This window comes from Catharus ustulatus, chromosome 25 (genome assembly GCF_009819885.2).
Source record: "Catharus ustulatus isolate bCatUst1 chromosome 25, bCatUst1.pri.v2, whole genome shotgun sequence".
Classification (NCBI taxonomy): domain Eukaryota; kingdom Metazoa; phylum Chordata; class Aves; order Passeriformes; family Turdidae; genus Catharus; species Catharus ustulatus.
In genome coordinates, this window is record NC_046245.1 from 6,362,662 (window position 1) to 6,384,624 (window position 21,963).

Consider the following 21,963-nt stretch of genomic DNA (forward strand, 5'->3'; position numbering starts at 1 on the left):
TATTAGTCAGTTATTATCTCAGTGTATTACAAAACACAGCACTTGTGATGTCTCACAAGCCCAACAGTACCTAGTCTGAATTCTAAATCTCTAAAACTGTTTGAAATAAAGAGATCCCAACCCCAAACCACTCCCCATTAATATAAGCAAAAGACATCATAAGTTGCAAAAAATAATGTCAGGATGATGGGAGTTTAATCTAGGTTACAGCTGGGAATTCTGCACATAAATGTACTGACTGTTTTGAGCACAAACACTGAATTTCCAGCCATGCCAGCAAGAGCTACAGGATTCTGTGCCGCTAGAGTAGGGACTGTCCAAGCACTGCATTCATTGCTCATTCCTGCATTTCTGCTGAGCTGGCTTTCAATCTTATCAAACCATGTTGATTCAGACAAGTATGCAGCAGGAAAAACTTGTCTCCACCTCTCATGCAGGCTCAAGAATTTCATCTGCACAAGTCAGAAAGCTTTCAGCATACATTAAGCACAAGAAGCTTTCCCTAAAATACTTTTGCTTTCCAAATGAGCTTTCCATGTGAGGCCAGAACTCCAGACTGCCCAGCAGCTCTAGTGGAGACAAGAACTTTTCCATGGGCAGGACTAAGGGATCAGGGTCAGCACTTCTGGCTGCTGCCAGAAGGAAGTTGTTGCTGGAAGTCCCACCAGCTCCCTTGCTCAGTGTTTATGGGGAGCAGTGGAGCCTGACGCATGGAATCACTTGATAGGATAAACAAAGACTGAGGAAGGAAGTTATGAAGATGCGCATTTCCCCTCCCAAATATCCATCTACTTACTAAAATGCAGAGTTTCCTCCCAGGCACCCAGTATTGACTAAATGATGTGGTTGTCTTCAGTTTCCAGCAGCCAAACCAAACAGTTGAAAGTGCCCCAAGCCAAACCAGGGGAAGGTTTCCTGCCCTGCTGCCTAACACAAGGTTAGACAACATCAAGGCAAAACAGGGACTAAGTCAAAAGGAAGAAAATAAAGGCATAAGGTTGATAAAACAGCACTTCAGATTTTATCTGTTTTGTCTTATAAATTCCTGGTGTATTGTAGTCATCTTCCAAATTCTCTCACTTTATTTTTCAGAGCCCTATGGGATGGTACATGCTACTGAATTCCCATTTATAACTGAAACCCAAAAACCCCATTTCAATCACCTTAGTGATAAACCCTATTTTTGACAGTGCCATATTTCACTTTGACAAGCAATGCTATATACAGGACAAGAAGCTTGCAACTTTATTTTTCCTGGCAGAAGAACACCTTCAGAAAGGAACTCTGCACAGCGCGATGGGAAAGGTATGACTCTCCCTAGATAACCCTCTATTCCAGGAATGAATGTATTTTTAGGCAATGCAGCCACCCAATCTTTAAAAATGTAACCTGATTTATGATGCTATCATCACCAACTTATAGATCAGAAGCTGAACTACCTTAAACCCCATCTTTGGGGCACCTGAACATCCATTCCAGAGTTGTCATGCCACTGCTGTGTTATCGGCTCACCTTCAAGGCACAGACTGGCTGTTACCTCTCAGTGATCAATAAATCTTGTGTTCAGAGAAGAGAACAGAGCTGGGGAATGGGCTGGAGCAGCAGGAGCAGCTGAGGGAGCTGGAGAGGCTCAACCTGGAGAAGATGAGTGTCAGGAGAGACCTTCTGGCTCTGCACAACTCCCTGGCAGGAGGATGCAGCTGGGGGAGGTCAGGCTCTGCTCCCAGGGACCAAGGGACAGGATGAGAGAGAACAGCCTCAAGCTGTGCCAGGGAAGGTTTAGGTTGAATACTAGAGAAAATTTCTTGCCAAAAGGATGGTCAGGCCCTGGCATAGGTTGCCCAGTGACATGGTGGAGTCACCATCCCCATGATACGCCATCAGAAAGTGTACAGTTGTGGCACCTAGGGACATGGTTTAGTGCTGAATATGGCAGCGGTGGGGGAATCCTTTCCTCCTTCCCCTCAGTCCCCAGATTGTGTTCCAGGGTTAGCACCTCAATGACTCTTCCAACAGTCTCCAGAATGCTCCTAAGGGGCAGAGTGCTCTCTATTACCTCTGTCTGATTCTGGACAGTCCAAAAATTCTGCTGCTTCCTGCTTTGTTATGGCTGCACACAACCTGGATGAGGAAATGGCAAAATTGCTGAGCAGCAACTGAAAATTGCCCGAACTTCTTGACACAGGTGCCACCGTATAAAGCTCTGAGGAGAACCCAGACACGTCTGCAGTTTTACAGCTCTGGCTCACAAGGAGGCATAGCAAACTGAGAACAACAAACAGCCTCCACCTAACCCAGAGTCACTGCACAAAGTACCTGCCTATTCAGGAAGCAGCTCCTGAATTAGTACAGTCATCCAGCACCTGAAAACTAAGTCAACAGCAAGTGCCAAGGTACTACAGGGTACTGTAAATGACACAGGAGTTATTTCATCAGCAACTCACTTCTCCTTGGAACAGGCCAAAGGGAAACAGAGAGTAAATCATCAAAAGGCAGACAGAGGATAAACAATCTTTGCTGCCATCCTTTGTGAACCAGTCCTTGAAGACAAACAAGCATTGCTATTATTACATTGGGAGATGCCTTCCCAACTAGAAGTAGTAGAATATTTTTGCCTTAAGACTCAGTTTTCATACAAGTTTACTCTTTGATTTTATCTGCCACCCAGGAGACAGAGGAGCAGTTCATACCCATTTCCCACCACTGCCAAACATTAGAGAAGTTCAACTGCCACCAACAGTTCATTTCACCAGTTAGTAGCAGTTTTATTGGCGATTTCTAAATGTTCACTCACATTTAACTAATATCTCCCTTTCCATTCTGCATTAGAGGCAAAACCATTGTCAAAAATAATGCAGTGAATATAATCTAAATTAATCATTGAAAATATGGGACTGATGTTCATCCAGCAACACTCTGCAAGCACTGAGGTAGAGAAAGGACAGCTGAAGCCACCCTACAGGTTCCAGACATGGGCTGTGGTGCAGGTCTGTGTGGCACCTGATGCCTCCAAAGAGGGCAGTGACACAGGCTGCAGGCTCAGAGACATCACTTGTTATTTAAAAAGTTATTTTCAAAATACAGCTTTGTGGCTATAAATAGCCAAGCCAGCTTGTCACACAGCAAGTACACAATGGGTCTTAGCCACAGTGGCCCAGATACCAGAGCAAGTGCAATTTTACCTTTCTGAACGCACACATTATTTGGGGCCACCCGGGTTTCAAACAAACTAACCCGATTTGTAAGATTGGTCTTAGGTTTTGTGGGAGCAGCTGCCAACTCTGACAAATTAAGTCAATTGACTTGGTTAACCCTTCCATTACCTATAAAGACCCGACTGCTCATCCAGAGCAAATCTCATATATTAAATTCTTTAGCCAAAGAAAAGGATTTTACCTGATCTTTCTGTCAACAAAGCCAGCCCTTTTCAATGTGTAAGATTTCCTTCCTCATTGAGTGGCCGTTTGGTTAAACAGGTATTAAACAAGAACAGACTGTCACTACCATCTGCCCTGTAATATAACATTGTGTTTCTAATACTAAGAGAAGTTATTTAACTATCCTTACATGTACTACATCATTCCAGTTGTCAACCAGTACTCTGGGGATCCCTGACCTAACTGGCCTTGGTTGACGCTTTACCATAGGTAGCATTATTCTCCAAGCAACATGAAAACAAATCTATTTTGGACAGGTTCAGAGAAAGGAACTCATAACAACCTCTCTGACCACGCTAATAAACATTTTCGTCTGATAGAGATTTACAGACTCAGGATACACATGGACAGCATAACCTTTAACAAAACAGTGTTTGTTCCATTTGGGTGTGCAAGAACATCTTGTCACTCTTCAGCAAAACTGTTATTACATCCATGGGACATTGGAACAAAGTTTTTATTCCAATCACAGTAAGGTCATCCTCCCTTTCTGAAAGTTTGTGAAGAAACACTTCACGTAAGCAGCTGGTACTGTCAGCATCTGCTCCACCACTCACTCATCCAAGCACCAAGCCCTAGGTGTTACTGGTCAGTGTCACCCAATACTGTGCTCCCAAGGCACGTATGATACAATTCTGTATTCTTTACACATACAGAATTCAATTTGCCAGCCTGTCTGTCAGTACATGGCTTGCCATGGTCTCCAGGAGTTTGACCTTGCTGAGCTCACTGCCTGCAATCGGAGTCCAGAGCACTTCACCAGACACCTCACATTACCCAAAGCAGCAAGAGACCCAGGCCCTTCTGAGCAGACCACAATTGATCCTGGCTGGAAACCCCTCATCCCAACTCTGCCATGTACCCACCTTAAATTCAGCCTTCTTGGCTGTCAAATTGCTTTCAATAACCAGCTTTTCAGTGGCTGGTTCCTACTAGTGTCCACAGGACTACTTATTTATTTGATAATAAATGTACGTGTGCTGTACTGGAGGTTACTAATGCAGGACAATTTATTTGCTGTTGCTATACCAAACTCCACAAATAACCAAGAAAAAGGCCCATCTGTTACAAAGGTCACTGCTTTGCCAGCTGAAGTCTTATTCAACCTGACAGTCTGCAAGCTTACATGCTCTTTGCTTCAAACTTATTTTTGGAAGTCTAGACCAAAATTAATAAATCTCATGGCCCCTTGTTCCCTGACAGCCGGGAGCCAGCAAGCTCCTGAACCATCTTGTTCTTGTCCCAAATGCTTCTGTAACATCAGCCTAGCAAAGAAGAAATCCTGATTAACTCATGAACTATCCTGCTATTCGTGCTGTTAACATGTTATTCTTTACAAACACATTAGTTCCAGATGTTATTCCTGAACTGTGCTTTTTTCCCCCCCCACTCCTGTTGCTACACTACATGCTTAATCTACACTATCTTGAGCTAAGAAAATTTTCTTCATGAAGCTGGCCTGGATCCAAATCAGATTCATTTCACTGACCAGATGCACCAATCTGGGACACTGATTTCACATGCCCTGCTAAATTCTCAATCGGTCTTGGAAAGCAACAGGTTTCCCAATATTCTGGGGATGCAATTTTGCACGTTCCCTCGCATTCCTGCTCATTTATACAAGAGCAGCAAAAGCTACGGATGGAACGCAGCACATGTCTCTTGACAGTCAAGGCTTTACCGCTCTGCAGCCAATTCCTGCGACCACTTTGTACCATCTTCACATTTGGATGAGTATTAATAGAATCTACGTTGCTTATCGGCCGTGTGGCCACTCTCTGCTCTCTGCCAAGGAGCAGTCTGGGGAGTTTCAAGGCAACTCTGATAAAACACAATGCAGGAACTAGCTAGATACCTCAGACCTTGCAAAATTCGCACTCCTCGCAGGAAATTTTCCCGGCACTTCAGGAGACCCCAAACACATCCTAAGTTATCAAAAAATTAATAAATCGGCAGCCTGGTCAGGCCCGTAGCCCTGCCAGCCCCCGCTTCATTTTGCTAATTAACCTACTTAATAACCCTGTGAGAAGTTGGTACATCCCAATGCTAGACTGGAACCACCTCGGTCTGTGCTCTGACACAGGCTGAACGCGCCGGACGGGGCTCAGATCAAAGCGTACTGAACCCTTTGTTTACCAACAGCCGGCCGGGGCTGCGGGTACCGCTGTGCCCCCGGCCCGGCGCTGACCGAGGGCGCACACAGCCGGGCCGCCCCCCCAGCCACGCTACCTGGTGCAAAGCTGTCAGCCCGTCCACATTGGTGGTGTTGATCCGGGCGCCGCGGCCCAGCAGCCTCTTCACCTCCTCTGTGTCGCCGCTGGAGCAGGCGGCCAGGAACACGGCGCCCTCCTCGAAGCGGACGCGGGACCCTCCCGCGCCGCGGTGCCGGCCGCGGCCGCCCCCCGCCGCCACCGGCTCCTGCTCGGTCAGGGAGCCCTTCCAGCGCCGCAGCTGCTCGGCCCGCCGCAGCCGCGCCGACTCGGCCCGCTTCCCGCCCAGGTGCTCCGGCTCGGACATCGCCGCCGCCGCCGCTCTGAGGGCCGCGCGGGGCCGCGCCGCGCTCAGCCCGGAGCGGGGCGCAGCGCCCCCGCCGCCATCTTCGCTACGCCCCCACCGCCGCCGCCGCCGCCACCGCCACCGCGCCCGCGCCGCGCGCGCCCCGCGGCACCCCGGGACATGTAGTTCGGGCGGGGGCGGTGCCGCACCTGCCGCGGGGCGGCCACAACTCCCGGCGGCCCCCGCGCGGCGCCGCACCTGGGCGCGACCGGGACTACAACTCCCGGCGGCCCCCGCGCGCGGGCGAATGCCATTGGTGTGGTTTCCACGCGTGCCGCTCTCCGTGGAGTCGCAGAATCCCAGAGTCGCTGAGGGTGGGAAGCGCCTGCGGGATCATTTGGTCCCAGTTGTGCCCGGTCGCCATCTGGTCACCCACCCAGAGCACTGAGTGCCACGTCCAATCGTCACTTGGACATCGTGCCTTCAGGGATGGGGACTCCACCACTGCCCTGGCCAAAGCCTGACCGCCCTTTCTGGGAAGAAATTCTTACTAATATCCAACCGAAACTTTCCTCTGGCACAATTTGATGCCGTTTCCTCCTGTCCTGTCCCTGTTCCCTGGAAGCAAAGCCCGAGACCCCCAGGCTGTCCCCTCCTTTCAGGGAGTTGTGCAGAGCCAGGTCCCCCCCGAGCCTCCTTTTTCTCCAGGTTAAGCCACCCCAGCTCCCTCAGCTGCTCCTGGTGCTCCAGACCCTTCCCCAGCTCCTTTCCCTTCTCTGGAGTCTCGGGACAAATGTCCCGCCGCCTTCTGGACAGACAGAGAGGTGCGGAGCTCCCGGAGCGGCTCGGTCCAGCAGCTGCCGGTCAGACAAGTGGCTGATTTTATTGAGATGCCCGAACCTGTAGATGTGCAAGCAAGAACTAAGCAATAATCATCAGTAGGTCTGAGAAAACTCTCTAAACCCTGGCACAAGGAACAAAAAAAAAAACCCAAAACACCACAACAACAAAAAAACCACACACACACAAAAAAACCCCAAACAAACAAACAAACAAAAGTACGGAGTTCTGAAACCTCCATGAAACCAATTTCATCCTCCTTGAAAAGCTCAGGAGGCAGGAAGGTTTCTCAGAACTTTGTGCAACTCTTCCACCACACTAATACAGGATTTGTGGAATGTTAAAGACATTAGAGAAGATATATTACAAGAATTTTTGATTCTCTGGGCATTTAAAGATGTATTTAAAGAATCCCTGGGGAAAATAGCGGGGCTCAAACATGCATAATCGCATACATTTAGTATTTCCATGTCTGGCTTCCCCTGGCTAACCCCGGGCGCCCCCGGGAGGAGAGCGGGGACCTGCGGGGCTCCCTCCAGCACAGCTCTCCCGACTCTCCCGGCTGCTGCCTTCCAGCTGGACCTGCTGCAGCGCTGAGGGTTTGGCATGGGACGTTTGGCTTGGCTTCCTTGCGCCTTCCCCGAGCCCCCTCTCGTGGCTGCGCATTCGTCCCGTCCCGCCGAGCATCACCACAGCAGCTCGGTGTTGCCGGTGAAGGGGCTGCCCCTCTCCGTCAGGTTATTGTGCGGTACCCAGCTGCCGAACAGAGCGTTGGCCTCAAATTGTCCACTGGAGGAATCTCAGTGACAAATCCTCCAGAGCAGATCGCATTTGCTCGTTAGCCTTAAAACAACTCCAGCAGTTTTTAGCAAAGTTCCAGGGAAACTTTCCCCCAGGGGCTGTGGAGCCATGTATCTGATATCCACAGTGTGCAAAATATCATGACGCACTCTAATGAACAGAGTTAGCAGCTACATTAAGGGCTATTCAATATTCGTAGAAAGGCCAGATAATGGTTGACATGACAGTAAAAAATTGCAAACCTGGAGTTTGGAATTACTAGAACAGAAATGGTTCTGAGAAGAGCAACGAGGACAAGGGCTTCATGTGATGGAGTTCAGGGTGTAGCTCCTGACTGCGGGGGGTAAGGACAGTGGCTATTGAGGTGATGTCCCATTCTGCTATAAAAGGGGGAGTCTATTTTTAAATAGATTTCTCAGATGAAAATAAAGTGCAAACACGGCAAGATTATATCTGAGAATTGTTTATTGATAAAAAAGGGTACGTGCTCTTACTAAAGGGGAATAAGGAAAAAAAAAAGCAGAGAGAGAAAACGAGAGACAGAGAATGAAACAGAGGACAGTGACAGCGTTCCCACAACAACCCCGGCTGTCCATCACAAACCACACAGCTCCCAAGGAGGGCTGGGTGCAATTTCCAAACAGAAGCAGGCTGTGTGTTCCTTCCTTTGGGGAGAACAGGCTGCCGTGGAGCAGCCGCGTCTCCTCACGGTCGGGGCGCGGCGGCTGCAGGCCGGGTGCCGCAGGCTTGGTGCCGGGCACCGCAGGAACACGGCAGCGGCGGCTGAGTGCAGGCCGTGCCTGCTCCGTGGGGAAGAACAGCGGAACATGAGGTGGTCGCGTCAGGGACAACAGTGGAACATGAGGTGGTCGTGGCGGCGAGCTGCCTCGTGGGAACGGCGAAGCAGGGCAGGACGGGTGCAGACAGGGAAACAGGACCACAGGGAGGAAAAGGTGAGGGGGAGAGGGAGGACAAATGGACCGTACAGGGGAGTTCCCGCTCCCTCCAAGGTACCCAAAGAAAATGACTCCCGTTGTGTCACGGCTAGCTGCTTCCATGTGCTAACCCTCTCCCGCAGCGCGATTTGGCGGGCATTCTTCGCGGGCATCTGGGCATTTGCCCCACAGGCCAGTGGGGGCGGCCACTCACAGCCCAGTCATGGAGGCTTTCCCTGCCCAGACTGCCTGCCTCCCTTCCCCGGGCGAAGCCTTCCCGGGGACAGGGCTGCTGGCACAACTACAGCTCCTATAAGAATATAACATGTGTTGAGGCATAAGTAAAAATCAGATGGGTCCCTCTCAGGCGGATGTAAAAGCAACAGGACAAGTTAGTTACAGTAAATCAATAGCAAATCATTCAACTTGGCTGAAAAAGGCTTTCAGCTGTGGGTTGCTGCAGGCTGGGATCCCTCTGAACACACTCCTGGGGAGCAGGAGATGTGTTGTAGGGTGGATGATCACCTTCCCATGCTTCATATCATAGAATCATAGAATCCCAGAATGGTTTGAGTTGGAAGGAATTAAAAACTTATCTCATTCCACCTTCCACTATCCCAGATTGCTCCAAGCCCTGTCCAGCCAGGCCTCGAACACTTTCACAGATGGTACAGCCATAGCTTCTTTGGGCAACCTGTGCTAGGCCTCACCACCCTCACAGGAACAGATTTATTCCCAATATCCAAACAAAATCTCTCCTCTTACAGTTTAAAACTGTCCCTCCTTGCCCTGTCACTCCAGGACTTTGTAAACAGTCTCTCTTCATCTTCCTTGTCGATTCTGTTCAGGTACTGGAAGGTTGCAATTAGTTCACCACAAGGCCTTCATATTCCAGTGTGAACAATACCAATTCTCTCAACCTCTCCTTAACTCTCTAAGTCATCTTTGTGGCCTTCTTTGCACTTGCTGCAACAGCTTTGTATGCTTCCTATGCTGCACCCCAGGGTGGGAAGCAATTCTGCAGGTGGGCACCCAAGCGGGGCAGAGGGGCATAATTCCCCCCTCCCTTGCTGCCCACACTGGGGCATCAGCCCAGCACACGGGGGGTTCTGGGTGCTGGCACATGTGGATGAGCCATGTCCACCTCTACCCACCAGACACCCGCAGGTCCCTCCATTCAGAGCTGCTCTCAATGCCTTTTTAATTGATAATAAACAAATCAAGCTGAATTAAAAAGATTTAAGAAGCAATTTTTATTTTGGCGACCGAAATACAGTCCTCAATAGCCACAATCAAAAAGACAACACTGAGCCCGGGGTTGGCGCCGGATGAACACACATGCTGATCCAACCTCTATCGCTTCAGATCCCCCTGTGTTCACAAACGCCATCCTGGGCAGTCCATTTTTATACAGTTTTTCTGGCCTGGGGCAAAGGTCCTTTTTTCCTGTTGTGGATTCCTATATTCATGTAGTCTCCTTTCTCTGCAGTGAACTGGACAAAACAGTTTCTGGGCAGCATGCAGATTTTGGTTTACTGGAACTGGGTATTGAAATGTAGTTTTTCCTGAAGACCCTGGTTGTCTTGATTGTTGGTGATTATCAAGTACTCATGGCCGGGAAGTCTCCTGGACTGTCCCATAATGAGTCACCTCCGTTGGGGCTTGTTGTATTAACTTGCTAATTGCAGCTTTGTCAGCGGCTGCAGTGCTGGAATTCTATGAAGCAATCTTTCCTCATTGCTGCGGCTGAGTGTTCCTAAAGCTACTTTATTCATTTCTTTATTTATACAAACATGATTTGTCTTTCATAAAACATGAATTAATTTATAACATATATCACACCTTCATATCCCAATCTGTCTCTTCCCAGCAGGATTGGTTCTTCCTGAGGACAGGCGTGCTGGGTCTGTGCTGGAGCAGGCCTGCAACTGCTGAGCTTTTCCCCTCTTGCTTCCAGAATGGAATTCCTTGGGGTTGGAAGCCAGGCTGGTGCAAGCCAGAGCCCTGGCCCAGAGCCATGGGCATGGCCACATTGGCAGTTCAGCTTTGGCCTCGGGAGTCCCTTCCCTGCCTGTGGGAACAGGAGACAGCCCACCCTGTTTGCATAGCTGGCAAGAGCAGGCCCTGCTACTTTGAAAACCGTCTGGCGGGGCGTTTCAGCCATTGAAACCAGGCCTTTTCTTGTCCTGACAGGAACTTGACCCTGGTGTATTTGGAGAGATTTCTGCCTCTTTCCAGGACTCCTGGACATTGGACTGAGCTACGAAATGCCAAGAAGTCCAGCACTGCTGCTTTTCTGGAGAACTGGCTGTGACCCAGACCAACAGCCATCCCCAAAACCCTGGAATATATGCCATTTTTGCTGTTTTTTGTGAAAGAAACAGCACATTGGAGTCAAGATGTCCATATGAAGACCAGATAATATAATTTGACAGACATTTGGGGCAGTTTCCCAGGCTGTAGATCCATGTTTGCTATAAACACAATTTGAAGCAAAAGGAATTGCTAAGCTAATTACTGGGCTGTCCCCAGCAATTCATATGCAGATTCATAGAAATCATTGAAATCTTCTCCTGTTTTGTCTTGGGAAGACTGGAAATGAGACCAGGAGAGGTCCTCCTTTCTCCATGGCATTCCATGGCTGTCTGCACGGTCCAGGAGCTCCCAGGAAAACAGGCAAATATACTCATTCCAGTTCCACAGAACATTTTATCCCAGTGAGATTTATCAATAATGCATCTTCTGCAATTACAGAGTCCAATGTCAATTTCTGAATTTTACAGCTCAGCCTTAATTTCTTAACACCTATTTTTGAACAAACTCAAACTATTTCATTGGCAACTAGAACAGAAAACAAATTTTTCCTTCTTGAACAAACTCTACTAACTTGCCTATCTACAGAAAGCAGCAAATCTCTCAACAAACAAGAGCTAAACTTAATACAAACTACAACTATATAACATCCAACTGTTCCTAGCCTGAGATCCCCAAAATGTGAGTTTTCTTCTTCAGGCCAGACACAGTCTTTTCTTTGGAACTACCTCCTCTTGATCATTGGCAGACTCCACTCATCCATGTCTCTGCCAAATGGAAAAAATAAAAAAGGAAATTCTCATGTTGAAAGAATACTTAGAAAGGTGTAATTTTTGTACACCTAAATGCCATCTGCTCTGTCCATGCCCCAGCCAGACCAGCAAGTGGGCAGGACAAGAGCCAAGCAGTTGCCCCAGTTCAGGAATGCAGAACATGCAAGATCAGACTGTGCCCCCAGGTCAGCACCAGATTCCAGGGCCAGCCCATCCTTTCTTCAGGCTTCCCCTCTAGCAGTCAGGGTGTCCCTGGGCTTGGATGAATTGAGCCCTAACCAAGCCCCCCTGCAAGCCCCCAGGCTGTTGCTGCCTGTGCTACGTTGGCCTGGGCCAGGCTTGGGGCAGTGGCTTTGCTGTCCCTGGCCAGGGCAGCAGCTCAGCCCAGTTCTCCCACCTTGGGGGCTGTCAGCAGTGGCCATGGGGTTTCCATCTTTGAAGAGGAGCCCTTGAAGCTCATTGGTACTGTCTGAGCTGCTCCCCCTTGGGCTTCATCGATGATAATTTATCCTTCCTGCTCTGAGGCTCTTGCACCTCTGCCTGGCAGGATGCGACCCTGCAGAGAGACAGGACAAGTGACTCCAGCTTTGCTGCTGCTTCCAACTCAGCCAGGATCAGCAATGACTCGCAGAGTTTGGAGCGAGCGTGGCCCATTTGGGAAGGCAATCCAGCTCCATGGGCGCTTGTGCTCTCCCTGTAAGACTCAGTAGTCACTGGATGAGGCCCAGGCAGGCTGAATTCTCCCTCACAGGGCCAGAGAAATATTCTGCACTGGAGAAGCTCAGGGCATTCTGAGAGGAGCAAGGAGCAGCTCTGCTCCAGGGGGCTGCAAGGAAAGGCAGAGGCAGCTTTCCTCTCATCCTGGAAGTTTTCCTCCAGAAGGAAAGCCAAGGTCAGTGCCAGCCATGTGCTCCTGCTGCCCTCTGGCAAAGAGGAAACAAAGGAGCAGCTCTGTTGTAGGGCAGTCCCTGCCAGGCTCCCAGCACAGAGACTGGGGCCTACCTGTGCACACTCTGCTTTTGTCAGTGCTTGTGCCTCTCGTATTTCCTCTTCAGTCCCTGGAATGTCTGCATGTAGGTAATGGATTCCAGTGTGGGATAGAAGTCCTCAATGTCATGGGCAACCAGGCACTTAAAATTGTAATATATGTTGTTATAATTCGTGTTTATATAATATAAGAAGGTTGTATGAAATAAAATAAAATTAAAAGAACCTCTTAAACACCAAGCACCCAGGGCCAGAGACAACGGCCGTAATTAGCATATCAACAGACCTAGCCGGTGACCCGGTGATCTCCAACAACAGAGGGGAAGAGATCATCGATAAAATACCTGCCAATTCATTACACATCAATATGAAGCAGACACAGCCCTCATCAGCATGCAGGAAGGACCTTTGTCCAGGGCAGCACCAGAAAAAGGATTTAATCTAAATATAAGAATCTGCAGCAGAAACAAAGGAAACTCTCACCTCAGGCCAGAAAAACTGTGTAAAGCTGGACTCTCCGAGATGGCAGGGTGTGAACACAGGGGGATCTGATGCAATAGAGGTCAGATCAGCGTGTGTGTTACCCAGCACCGATTTCCCGGGCCGGTGCTGTCAGGATTTTCGCTTGTGGCTTCCCAGGACCGTATTTTCGGTCGCAAAAATAAAAATTGCTGTTTTGCTATTTAATTCGACTTGATTCGGTTATTATCTATAACACAATCTTCCTGTGGAGGAACAAAACAGTCTCAAGTCTCCGGTGGTCACAGTCCAAAGTTCAGAAAGTTTCTTCCTTTGGAACAGATTCATTCCTTGGCCAGAGCTAAAACACTTTTGTCTGGAGCAATTGTGAAGCAATTCAGATTGATCCTGAAGCCAAGAGCTGAAACCTGAGAAGAATGATTCATCTTCCCATGGCAAGGGACACCAGTCAGCAGTGTCCCAAAGCTGTTTGTGACACTTGCAGTGGGAGGCTGCACTGGGCCTATTGAGCTGCGAGGCCACAGCTGTGTCCGAGCTGAAGCTGCTGCTGAACTCACCAATCTGAGGAATTCAAACAGCTCCAGCACAGCCCAGTGGAGCAGGTTGGATGTAGCTCCATTCTCTAGCAGAGCCTGCACAAGCGGTGCCAAGAGGTAACAGGTATAAAGCTCATCTTTCAGGGCTATAATCTTCCTCAGGAAGTGCAGAGCAAGGATTCCAGAGCCACAGGCCAGGGCTGCAGTCCAGAAATTCATTCCCATCCCTTCCCATGAATTGTGTATTAAAGTGTCCCCTGGAACACCTTCCACCCAGGACACGCTAATCTTGGAAGAAGGAAATGCCAAAGGCTACTCACTCAAGGCCAGAAATATGTGTTTGGAATTGATCAACAGCAGGACTCTTCGTAGCAAATCCCAGTGGAGGATGTAACCCCTCATGTACTCCTTGTGCCTCATCACAAAAAGTCAGCAGCTTCAAAATTAAGACCAGGAGTTGTGCTGTTTGATAATAATTTACAAGAAAAGGTAAAACCTTCAATGAGCAAAAAAAAGAAAAAGAAAAAAAAAAGTTCTGTGCCATCCACCCAGCTCAGGTGCTATTGCAGCTCCTGACGTGTTTTTAGTGGACTTAGGCTTTCCTGGGTTACTTTAGGAGGCAGAACTTTGGGAGAGAACAAAACAACCAACACAATGGTGAATTTTTTGGCCGTTGAAGCAAATCTTAGAAAAAGATACAAGTCCAACTCCTCCACCATGAACAGCCCTCCTCCAGGAGGTCCATCTGCAACAAAGCACAGCCTGAGACCGTGTCAGGGAGGAGCACGAAGGGGCTGAAAAGTGCTGCCTGCAGAACCCCTGACCCTGGCGAGCAACCGTTTTCCTGAAGTGCATTCCCAGCTGGCCTAACTGGCTGATCACTGGGAACACCCCTGTCAGTCCCTTCCACACACTACGAGCCTCCAAAGGGGAGAAACAAGGAAAAATCCTCGTTTACAGTAATTTCACGACCATAAGGCGCACCGGACTATAAGGTGCACCCCCAGGAGTTGGCAAATTTTGCAACTTTGCAGATCAGATAAGGCGCACCGGACTATAAGGCGCACTTTTTTTTTGCAGCGAGGCTCCACCCCCAGCTCCCCCTGCACGTTTGCTGGCCGAGGCCCCGCCTCCATCCGGCTGCCACGGCACCGTGGCCTCACCTCCACCCGGAGCCCCGACCCCGCCTCCAGCCAGGAGCCCCGGCCTCACAGCCCCACAGGCACCCAGCAGCCCGGGTCCGGCAGGCACCCAGCGGGCGCAGCCCCGCGGGCACCCGAAAGGCCCAGCCCTGCCTCCAGCCAGCAGCCCCGGCCCAGCCCCTAGCCAGCAGCCCCAGCCCCACTGGCACCCGGAAGCCCCGGCCTCGCCTCCACTCAGCAGCCCCAGTCCCGCGGCCCCGTGGGGACCCAGCAGCCCCTGTCCCACGGCCCCGCGGGCACCCAGCAGCCCCAGCCTCGCCTCTACCCAGTGGCCCCGGTCCCACGGGCACCCGGCAGCCCCAGTCCTGCAGGCACCCAGCATCCCCAGCCCGCGGCCCCGCTTCCAGTCAGCAGTCCCGGCCGGCCCCGCAGGCAGCCGGCAGTCCCAGCCCCTCGGCCCCGCCTCCAGCCAGGAGCCGCAGCCCTGCCGGCACCCCCGCAGCTTGCAGCTCTCACTTCCAGTTTGGCAAATTTCCGAACTCTGTCCATCAGACTATGTCCACCGGAACTTTGTCCACCGGACTATGAGGCGCACTTCCGGGTTCAGGGGAAAATTTTCATCAAAAGGGTGCGCCTTATAGTCGTGAAATTACTGTACTATTTCCCAGGTACCTTTTGCTGCATTGGCCAGAAGTGGTGCAGTCAGAACAGGAAGACAGCATGTGTAGAAGGAATGGAAAAATCCAAGTGTTTTGGATACCCAAGGGAGAAAATTAAAGGGCTTCATTATATCCTGGCGTTGGCAGAGACCTTCCCAATCAGAAAGTGCAGTACCAGCAGGAACAGCCTACAAAGAATTCTCTTGGCTCCAACAGCTCTGCCTGCATCTTTCTGGTGGGGCTTGAAGCATTCAGGTGTTCCCTGCACAAAGAGCCATTTCTTTATTGGGGAGGAAATCTGAGAGACATCCAGCCCACCCTGCTATCCCCAAGAGAATCCCCACCAGGGCAACTGTCTATCCACACCCCTAAGCACAGACTCTTAAGTTCTGATTTTAATTTATTTTCTAAACCCTTAAAGTGTGATGAGCCCCTTAAAGCCCTCACTTTATTTACAGATGGATCAGGAAAATCTCATAAATCTGTAATTACATGGCAAGACCCTACAACAGGTGAGTACTAATACCTGTGAATAAACTTTACAAATAGACGTTAATATTTTGGCCACAAACCATTGGCATATTTTGAGACTGTTCTTCATACCCTGGGGAAGCACAACCCAATGGAATTGCTGAAGGGGTGCTTCTCTGTTGATTGATGCAACTGAAAAAGTAAAATGGGAAGCATCATCGGGGTGTAATGGAATGTCGAAGAAACAGCCTTTAAGATCAATAATTGTTAGGTACCAGTCTTTAGGAATCATAGCTGGTGAGGGAAGACCTGGATGAAGCACACCCATGTCCTCCATGACCTCATTTATCTTCTGGAGATCATGGAGGAGTCGCCATTTTTCACTACATGGTTTTTGGATGACAAAAATAGTGTGTTCCAGAGAGGAGTAGTAGTAAATGTTATGTGTCCTTTTTGAAGTTGTTCTGACACCAGGGATTGCAGTGTGGCCAATTCTTCCTCATTTATGGGCCAATGATCAACCCAAATGGGGTTATCATCTTGCCAAGTTAGAGTGCCATGCTGTTAAATGGCCCCAGTTAAAAATCCATTTCCAAACAAATACACCATGGTGTCAGAAAGTCCCTTCCCCACAGGACAACAGGTGTTCATGTTTTTCCTATAAAGGGTTTGTTTGTGGCAAGGTCACCCTCAGGTGCCTCTAACCTCACCAAATGCATACTTTTCAAACTACTGCTTTCCCCTCTGATCCCTGTAAGGACTCCAGAAGGAGATACAAGTACCCATTCTGGGGGCCATTTGGAGGCAGAAATTACTGTAACATCTACCCTTGTGTCAATAGTTCCTTTGAGAATTATCTTTTGACCATTAGCCCCTAAAGAACAAGTAAACTTTGGTCTTTCCTTACTGATAATTTGAGTCCACATGATAATGGATCCTGAGTCCTCTTCTTTTGTCTCGTCAGGCAGCATAATCACTTGAGCTATGGGCAATCATATAGGAATAAAGCAAGGAGGGTCAGGGTTTATGGACAAAACAGTTATTTCTTGGGAAGATGTAACAGATAATACAATAGGGAGGACAAAAAGTCCTCTGTCTTTGATCTTCAGTTTCCCAGGATCAATACTTTACGGGGCCAATCTTCAGACTCAAGTTGCCCTGTCGAAATTGAATGTATAAAGAAATCTGTCAGCATTACAGGCTTAGCACTTACCAGTTCCAGCTGAGCACCTCACGGAATTGTTGCTGGTAGTCCTGAAATGAGTTGTTGAAGTTCAGAGCCATATGGCCTGTGGTGGAGGCTAGAGCTTCTTGAATTTCCACAATCGTCAGCAGCATTGGCTTGTAGATTTCTGTCATTGCATGAAGCCAACTTACGCTCTGGTGGAAGTGTTTTGATGGCTGCCTGTGGAAGTTACCTTTTGAAGAAAACTGTTTAGCCTGCGGTTGGTTTTTACCAGGAACCAGGTATCTCCTCTTTCTCTGTGAACACCTTTTCGAAAATGTCCCTGTAGACCACATTGAAAACATATAGGCTGGTACTGTGACTGTTTTAAAAGGAAACTGCACAGCCACTAGGGTTTCTGCAACTCCATGCCCAATGGCCTGGGCCTGTACTGCTGCCACATGCTCCATCGTCCTGAGACAATTACAGTAATTTCACAATTATAAGCCATACCTGATTATAAGCTGCACTTCTGGGTGCCAGCAACTTTTCATTCTTTGTCCATATATAAGCTGCATCTGATTATAAGCCGCACGTTACAATACAGAGTGTGATAAAAGGTATCTATTCTATCACCATCTGTTGAGGGTGGGGGCAGTGATCCTTATCTCAATGGCAGATATTCTGCTAATGGGCCATCCATTGAAACCAGGCAGGGCATTGTTCTTTATCTTTTCACACCCCATCCTTCCTCCAGCCAGTCATTTTCTGCTAATGGCCATTGAGTCCCACTGTGGGACTGATAAAATTACTGCATCCCATTGGGAGTTGCTCCAGCCAGGGGGAAGAGCCCAATATTTCTTACCAAGATAAAAACAGAGGCTTTGGGACACTAAGGGAGCCCTTTCTCCACTGGACTCCATAGGAAAACTGGATTTCTCCACATCAGCACTGGACCTTTAGAGGGAAACTGCACCTTGTACAGGAGCACTGCTCCAACTGAGCCACATCTGTCACTGCAGGAGGATGCAGCCACCATGGAATGGGACTGCTGCCAACACCCTGCCTGACGGGTGTCAGGTTGTACTCTGACTTTGTCAGGGTTTGGAGTTTGTTTCTTTGTAGTACTGTATTTCTATTTTAATTTCCCTAGAAAAGAACTGTAATTCCTAATTCCCATATCTTTGCCTGAAAGCCCCTTGATTTCAAAATTATAACAATTTGGAGGGAGGGGGTTTACATTCTCCATTTCAAACAGAAGCTCCTGCCTTTCTCAGCACACACCTGTCCTCCAAACTAAAACAGCAACTTTTTGTTCTTTGTCCGTATATAAGCCGCACCTCATTATAAGCCACACTTTGGGTTTGGACCAAAATTTTAGTCAAAATGGTGTGGCTTATAATGATGAAATTACTGTAATTTGTCTCAGTGCCCCAGGAAAGCTGAGACCCTTATGCCTGAGCAGTCTGTCAGCATCCCATTAGGGGGAGCCTTCTCAGCACCCTCCTGCTGGATCGGAGAGTGCTGCCACTGACTTACTCCAGCATAAGGGAGAGCCCTCAGCAGCTCTTCCACTTTTTGACTCTGCAGGGGCTCTTTAACTGAGTATGTTCCCTGCTGCTGGTGACTGCCCATACCAGGGAAGGATTCACCCTCAGAGTTTACAGAATAACTATCTTATTTCTATAAAATAGTGACAGGTTATAGTTTGAGAATCGTCTGTGATAGAACCTGTCAGTGATAGGATTTGTCAGTGATAGGACCTGACTGAATAAATGCGTTCAAAGTAATCCTCAGACAATCTCTAATCCTCAATTAAAGCATTCAGTGTGCACAGAGTGCACTTCTTACTCAATAGGTCCTGATGGGGAAAAAGGCAGGTTCACCCATTGACTGACCCCAGCAGTAACCATGGAGTCTTCCCTCACTTTCCTCCCATTCTCAACTTACTTTTTATGTGGTTTCTTTCTGTTTAGGTGGAACTCGAGTGACTCAAGTCATGCAGACCTTTATATGTAAAATTCTTTTTCTTTGCTTTTAAAGACAGAGCCACAAAAAACACCCCAGTGAGGGATGGTCATACTTTGTGGGGGGGTTACCTTTGGGATGGACGAGTATGTTAATGATACAGCTAGGCTTTAATGAACCACATTCATCAGAGGAAAGCATTTTCACCCCAGTTCTTGGCTCAGCAGCAGGACATCTCCCTGTCCTGGCTGGCAGGTGCTGAGCAGTTTCTCAGCTGCAAAGCACCATTGAGTTTTCTCTAATACCCAACCTGAACCTCCCCTGGGGCAACTTGTTGCTTCCTCTTGTCCTGTCCCTTATTCCCTGGGAGAAGAGACTGACCCTCCCCTGGCTATAAGTCCCTGAACAGAAAGCTCCTGCTCCCCTGCATCTCTGGACTCTGCTAGGTGCTGTTGGGGAGATGGGAAGGCTGCAGCAGTTGAGAGGCAGAGGGACAGCCCCAGGTTACAGAGCCAAAGAGATACCACTCTGCCGCTGAGGAGACACTGGGAGGTGAGCTGGGATGGGCTTTGGGGTCTCTACACTCCCAAAAGGGGCCAAGTGTCCCTCTGGCACACAAGGCATCCTGTGCCAGTGTAGAAGCAGCCAGGCCTGGGCCCTGCTCCCTCTGAAATGGGGTCCTTCACAAACCTGGTCCCCTTCAGGCCCCTTCAGAGCAAAGACCAGAGATGGAGTTTCCAGCAGCAGAATTGGGGGATACAGAGATCCTTTCTGAAGCTGACAGGCAGCTTTTAATCCACTTGCTCTGCCTCCTCTGGAGAAAAGAAATGGGAGCAGGAGAGCCTCTGAAACCTGGCAGCTCCTGCCTTGCTCGTGTGGGATGGAGGGGGCAGGTCTGCCCAAGTCTGCTACAGGTTGGCATGTGCAGCATCATCTCCTGCACCCTGGATTAGACACAGCCTCTGAGCCATCTGGCAGAGGCTTCCTAGCCCACAGGGAAAGGCTGCTGATTCCCAAATGCTGCGGTGACATCAGCTCTGGGATATGTCTAACGCTCTACAAAGCCTTGGGGCAGCTTGTGGGAGATCCCTGGTCATCAGGAGCAGCTGGAGGGGGTGATGTTTTGGTTGACACTGCTCAGCATGAGTGGTCAGTGTGCCCAAGTGGGCAAGGAGGCCAGTGGCATCCTGACTTGTACCAGCCATGGTGTAGTGAGCAGGACCAATGCCCATCCCTCTGTACTGACACTATTGAGGCACATCCAGTCCCGGGGGCAGTTTGGGGGCCCTTATGGCAAGAGAGCCATTAAGTGGTTAGAGTGTGTCCAGAGAAGGGAACAGAGCTGGGGAAGGGTCTGGAGCACCAGGAGTGGCTGGGGGAGCTGGAGGGGCTCAGCCTGGAAAAAAAAAGAGACTCAGGAGGGACCTTCTCAGTTTCTACAACTCACTGACACGTGGTTGGAACCAGGTGGAGATCTGGCTCTTGTCCCAAGTAGGAGGCAACAAGACAAGAGGAAATGGCCTCAAGTTGTTCCAGGAGCTTCTTAGCCCAGAGTTCACAGCAAAATTCCTGTGAAATCTGGTGCCAAAGTTTTTCCAGGTCCAAAGGAAGCAGCTCGCTGCTGCCCTCCCAGCCCTCCTCCCTTCCTGACAGTTTTAGTTGCACAATCCCAGCAGCTGCAGCAGCCTGGGCTCCCCAGCTCCTGCTAGCAGAATGCCTGCCTCCGGTGAGCTGTGGTGCCTCGGGAGAGGAGCGGGAGAGAAGTGTCCCTGAGCCCCAGAGAGCAGCCATCAGGCTCCTCGTGTCAGCTGCCAGTACCCTCTTCCATTTGTCGAGGAGAAAAAGGCCAGCCTAGGTCAGAGAAATTCACTGGGAGCTTTTGCCAATGGCATTCGGGCCTTCCTTGGCAATCCTGCCCATGGCCACTGCCATCAGGAGCACTGGAGCATCCAGCTTCTCTCCAGCCTCACCTGCTGTAAGGGCTGGCAGATCCTCATGGAGCGCAGATGCCACAGGGGCTCCCAGGGCAGCAGCTCAGGGTGGGAAGCCATTTAGCCACCAGCAAAATTGTTCCATTCTCCTGACTTCCCCTCCAGGAGCTTCCTGTGTAGCTGCGCCTGGAAGTGGCAGCCTTTTGCTGACCTCCAGGTCCAGGGAACAGAACACTGATAGATGCAATCTTCCAGGGCACCAAAAATGCCTAAGAATGGGAAGATCCTTTCCCTGTGTGGTGCCACCTGGTTCCTGTCCCTGTGTGGGGTTTGCTGGGATCAGGGAGGGTGTCCCACTCCCCTCTCTGCCCCCCTCCACAGGAAGAGGGGGAGTGCCAGAGGGGGACAGATCCAGGACACTGTTTCCCAAGGGGATGAAAAGCAGAAGTTTGTACTCCAGCAAGCTGCAAGTCAGGCAGGGATGAGCACATGAGAGGACACCCAGACTCCAGCTGGGATGTGGGGTCCTGCCAGGGCTCTGAGCACAGAACAGTGACCAAACAGAGCTTTCAGCATGCTACAGAGCCTACACACAGACCTCAGGGTGTAAACAGCATCCCCTGGGGAGCCTTGGAATCGTTTGTCACAAGGTCCTGAGCTTCCTGGGCTCCTGTACTGTCCTAGCATAGAAACACACAGGAAAAAGGGAAAAGCAGCTTTGAAGTCCTGCAGCCACACTTTCTGTAGGCTGCTCGAGGAATGTTTGGGCTCAGATGGACACAGGGGGTGTGTAAGACATCAGCAAGGGCAGCAGTGTCTCTGCTTCTGCACTGCTTTGACCTCTTCACTTCTCAGAGCTCTCCTTTCACAGGGAGCCAGATTCCCACCTGTCCTCTAGCTGTGCTGGGAGTGTTTTCCCAACACCTCTGCAGCCTTTCCTGTGCAGTTTGGGGCTGCGTGTATTTCTTCCCCCGTCTGTCTGCACTGTTGTGGTGGGTTCCCATGGGAGCCATTGCCAGAGAATCTCTT

General features: G+C 49.7%; 1 protein-coding gene across 4 annotated transcripts in view; it reads right to left on the minus strand.

Annotated features, from left to right (window-relative positions):
- The window catches only part of PPP1R12B (protein phosphatase 1 regulatory subunit 12B), a 143,741-nt gene extending 137,787 nt beyond the window's left edge, over positions 1 to 5,954 (minus strand). For all 4 annotated transcript variants that reach the window (XM_033080055.1, XM_033080057.1, XM_033080056.1 and 1 more), the window contains exon 1: positions 5,667 to 5,954. In XM_033080055.1, coding sequence (XP_032935946.1) covers positions 5,667 to 5,954 — 288 coding nt within the window. The remainder of the gene's footprint in view (positions 1 to 5,666) is intronic.
- Between the last annotated feature and the right edge of the window lie 16,009 nt (positions 5,955 to 21,963).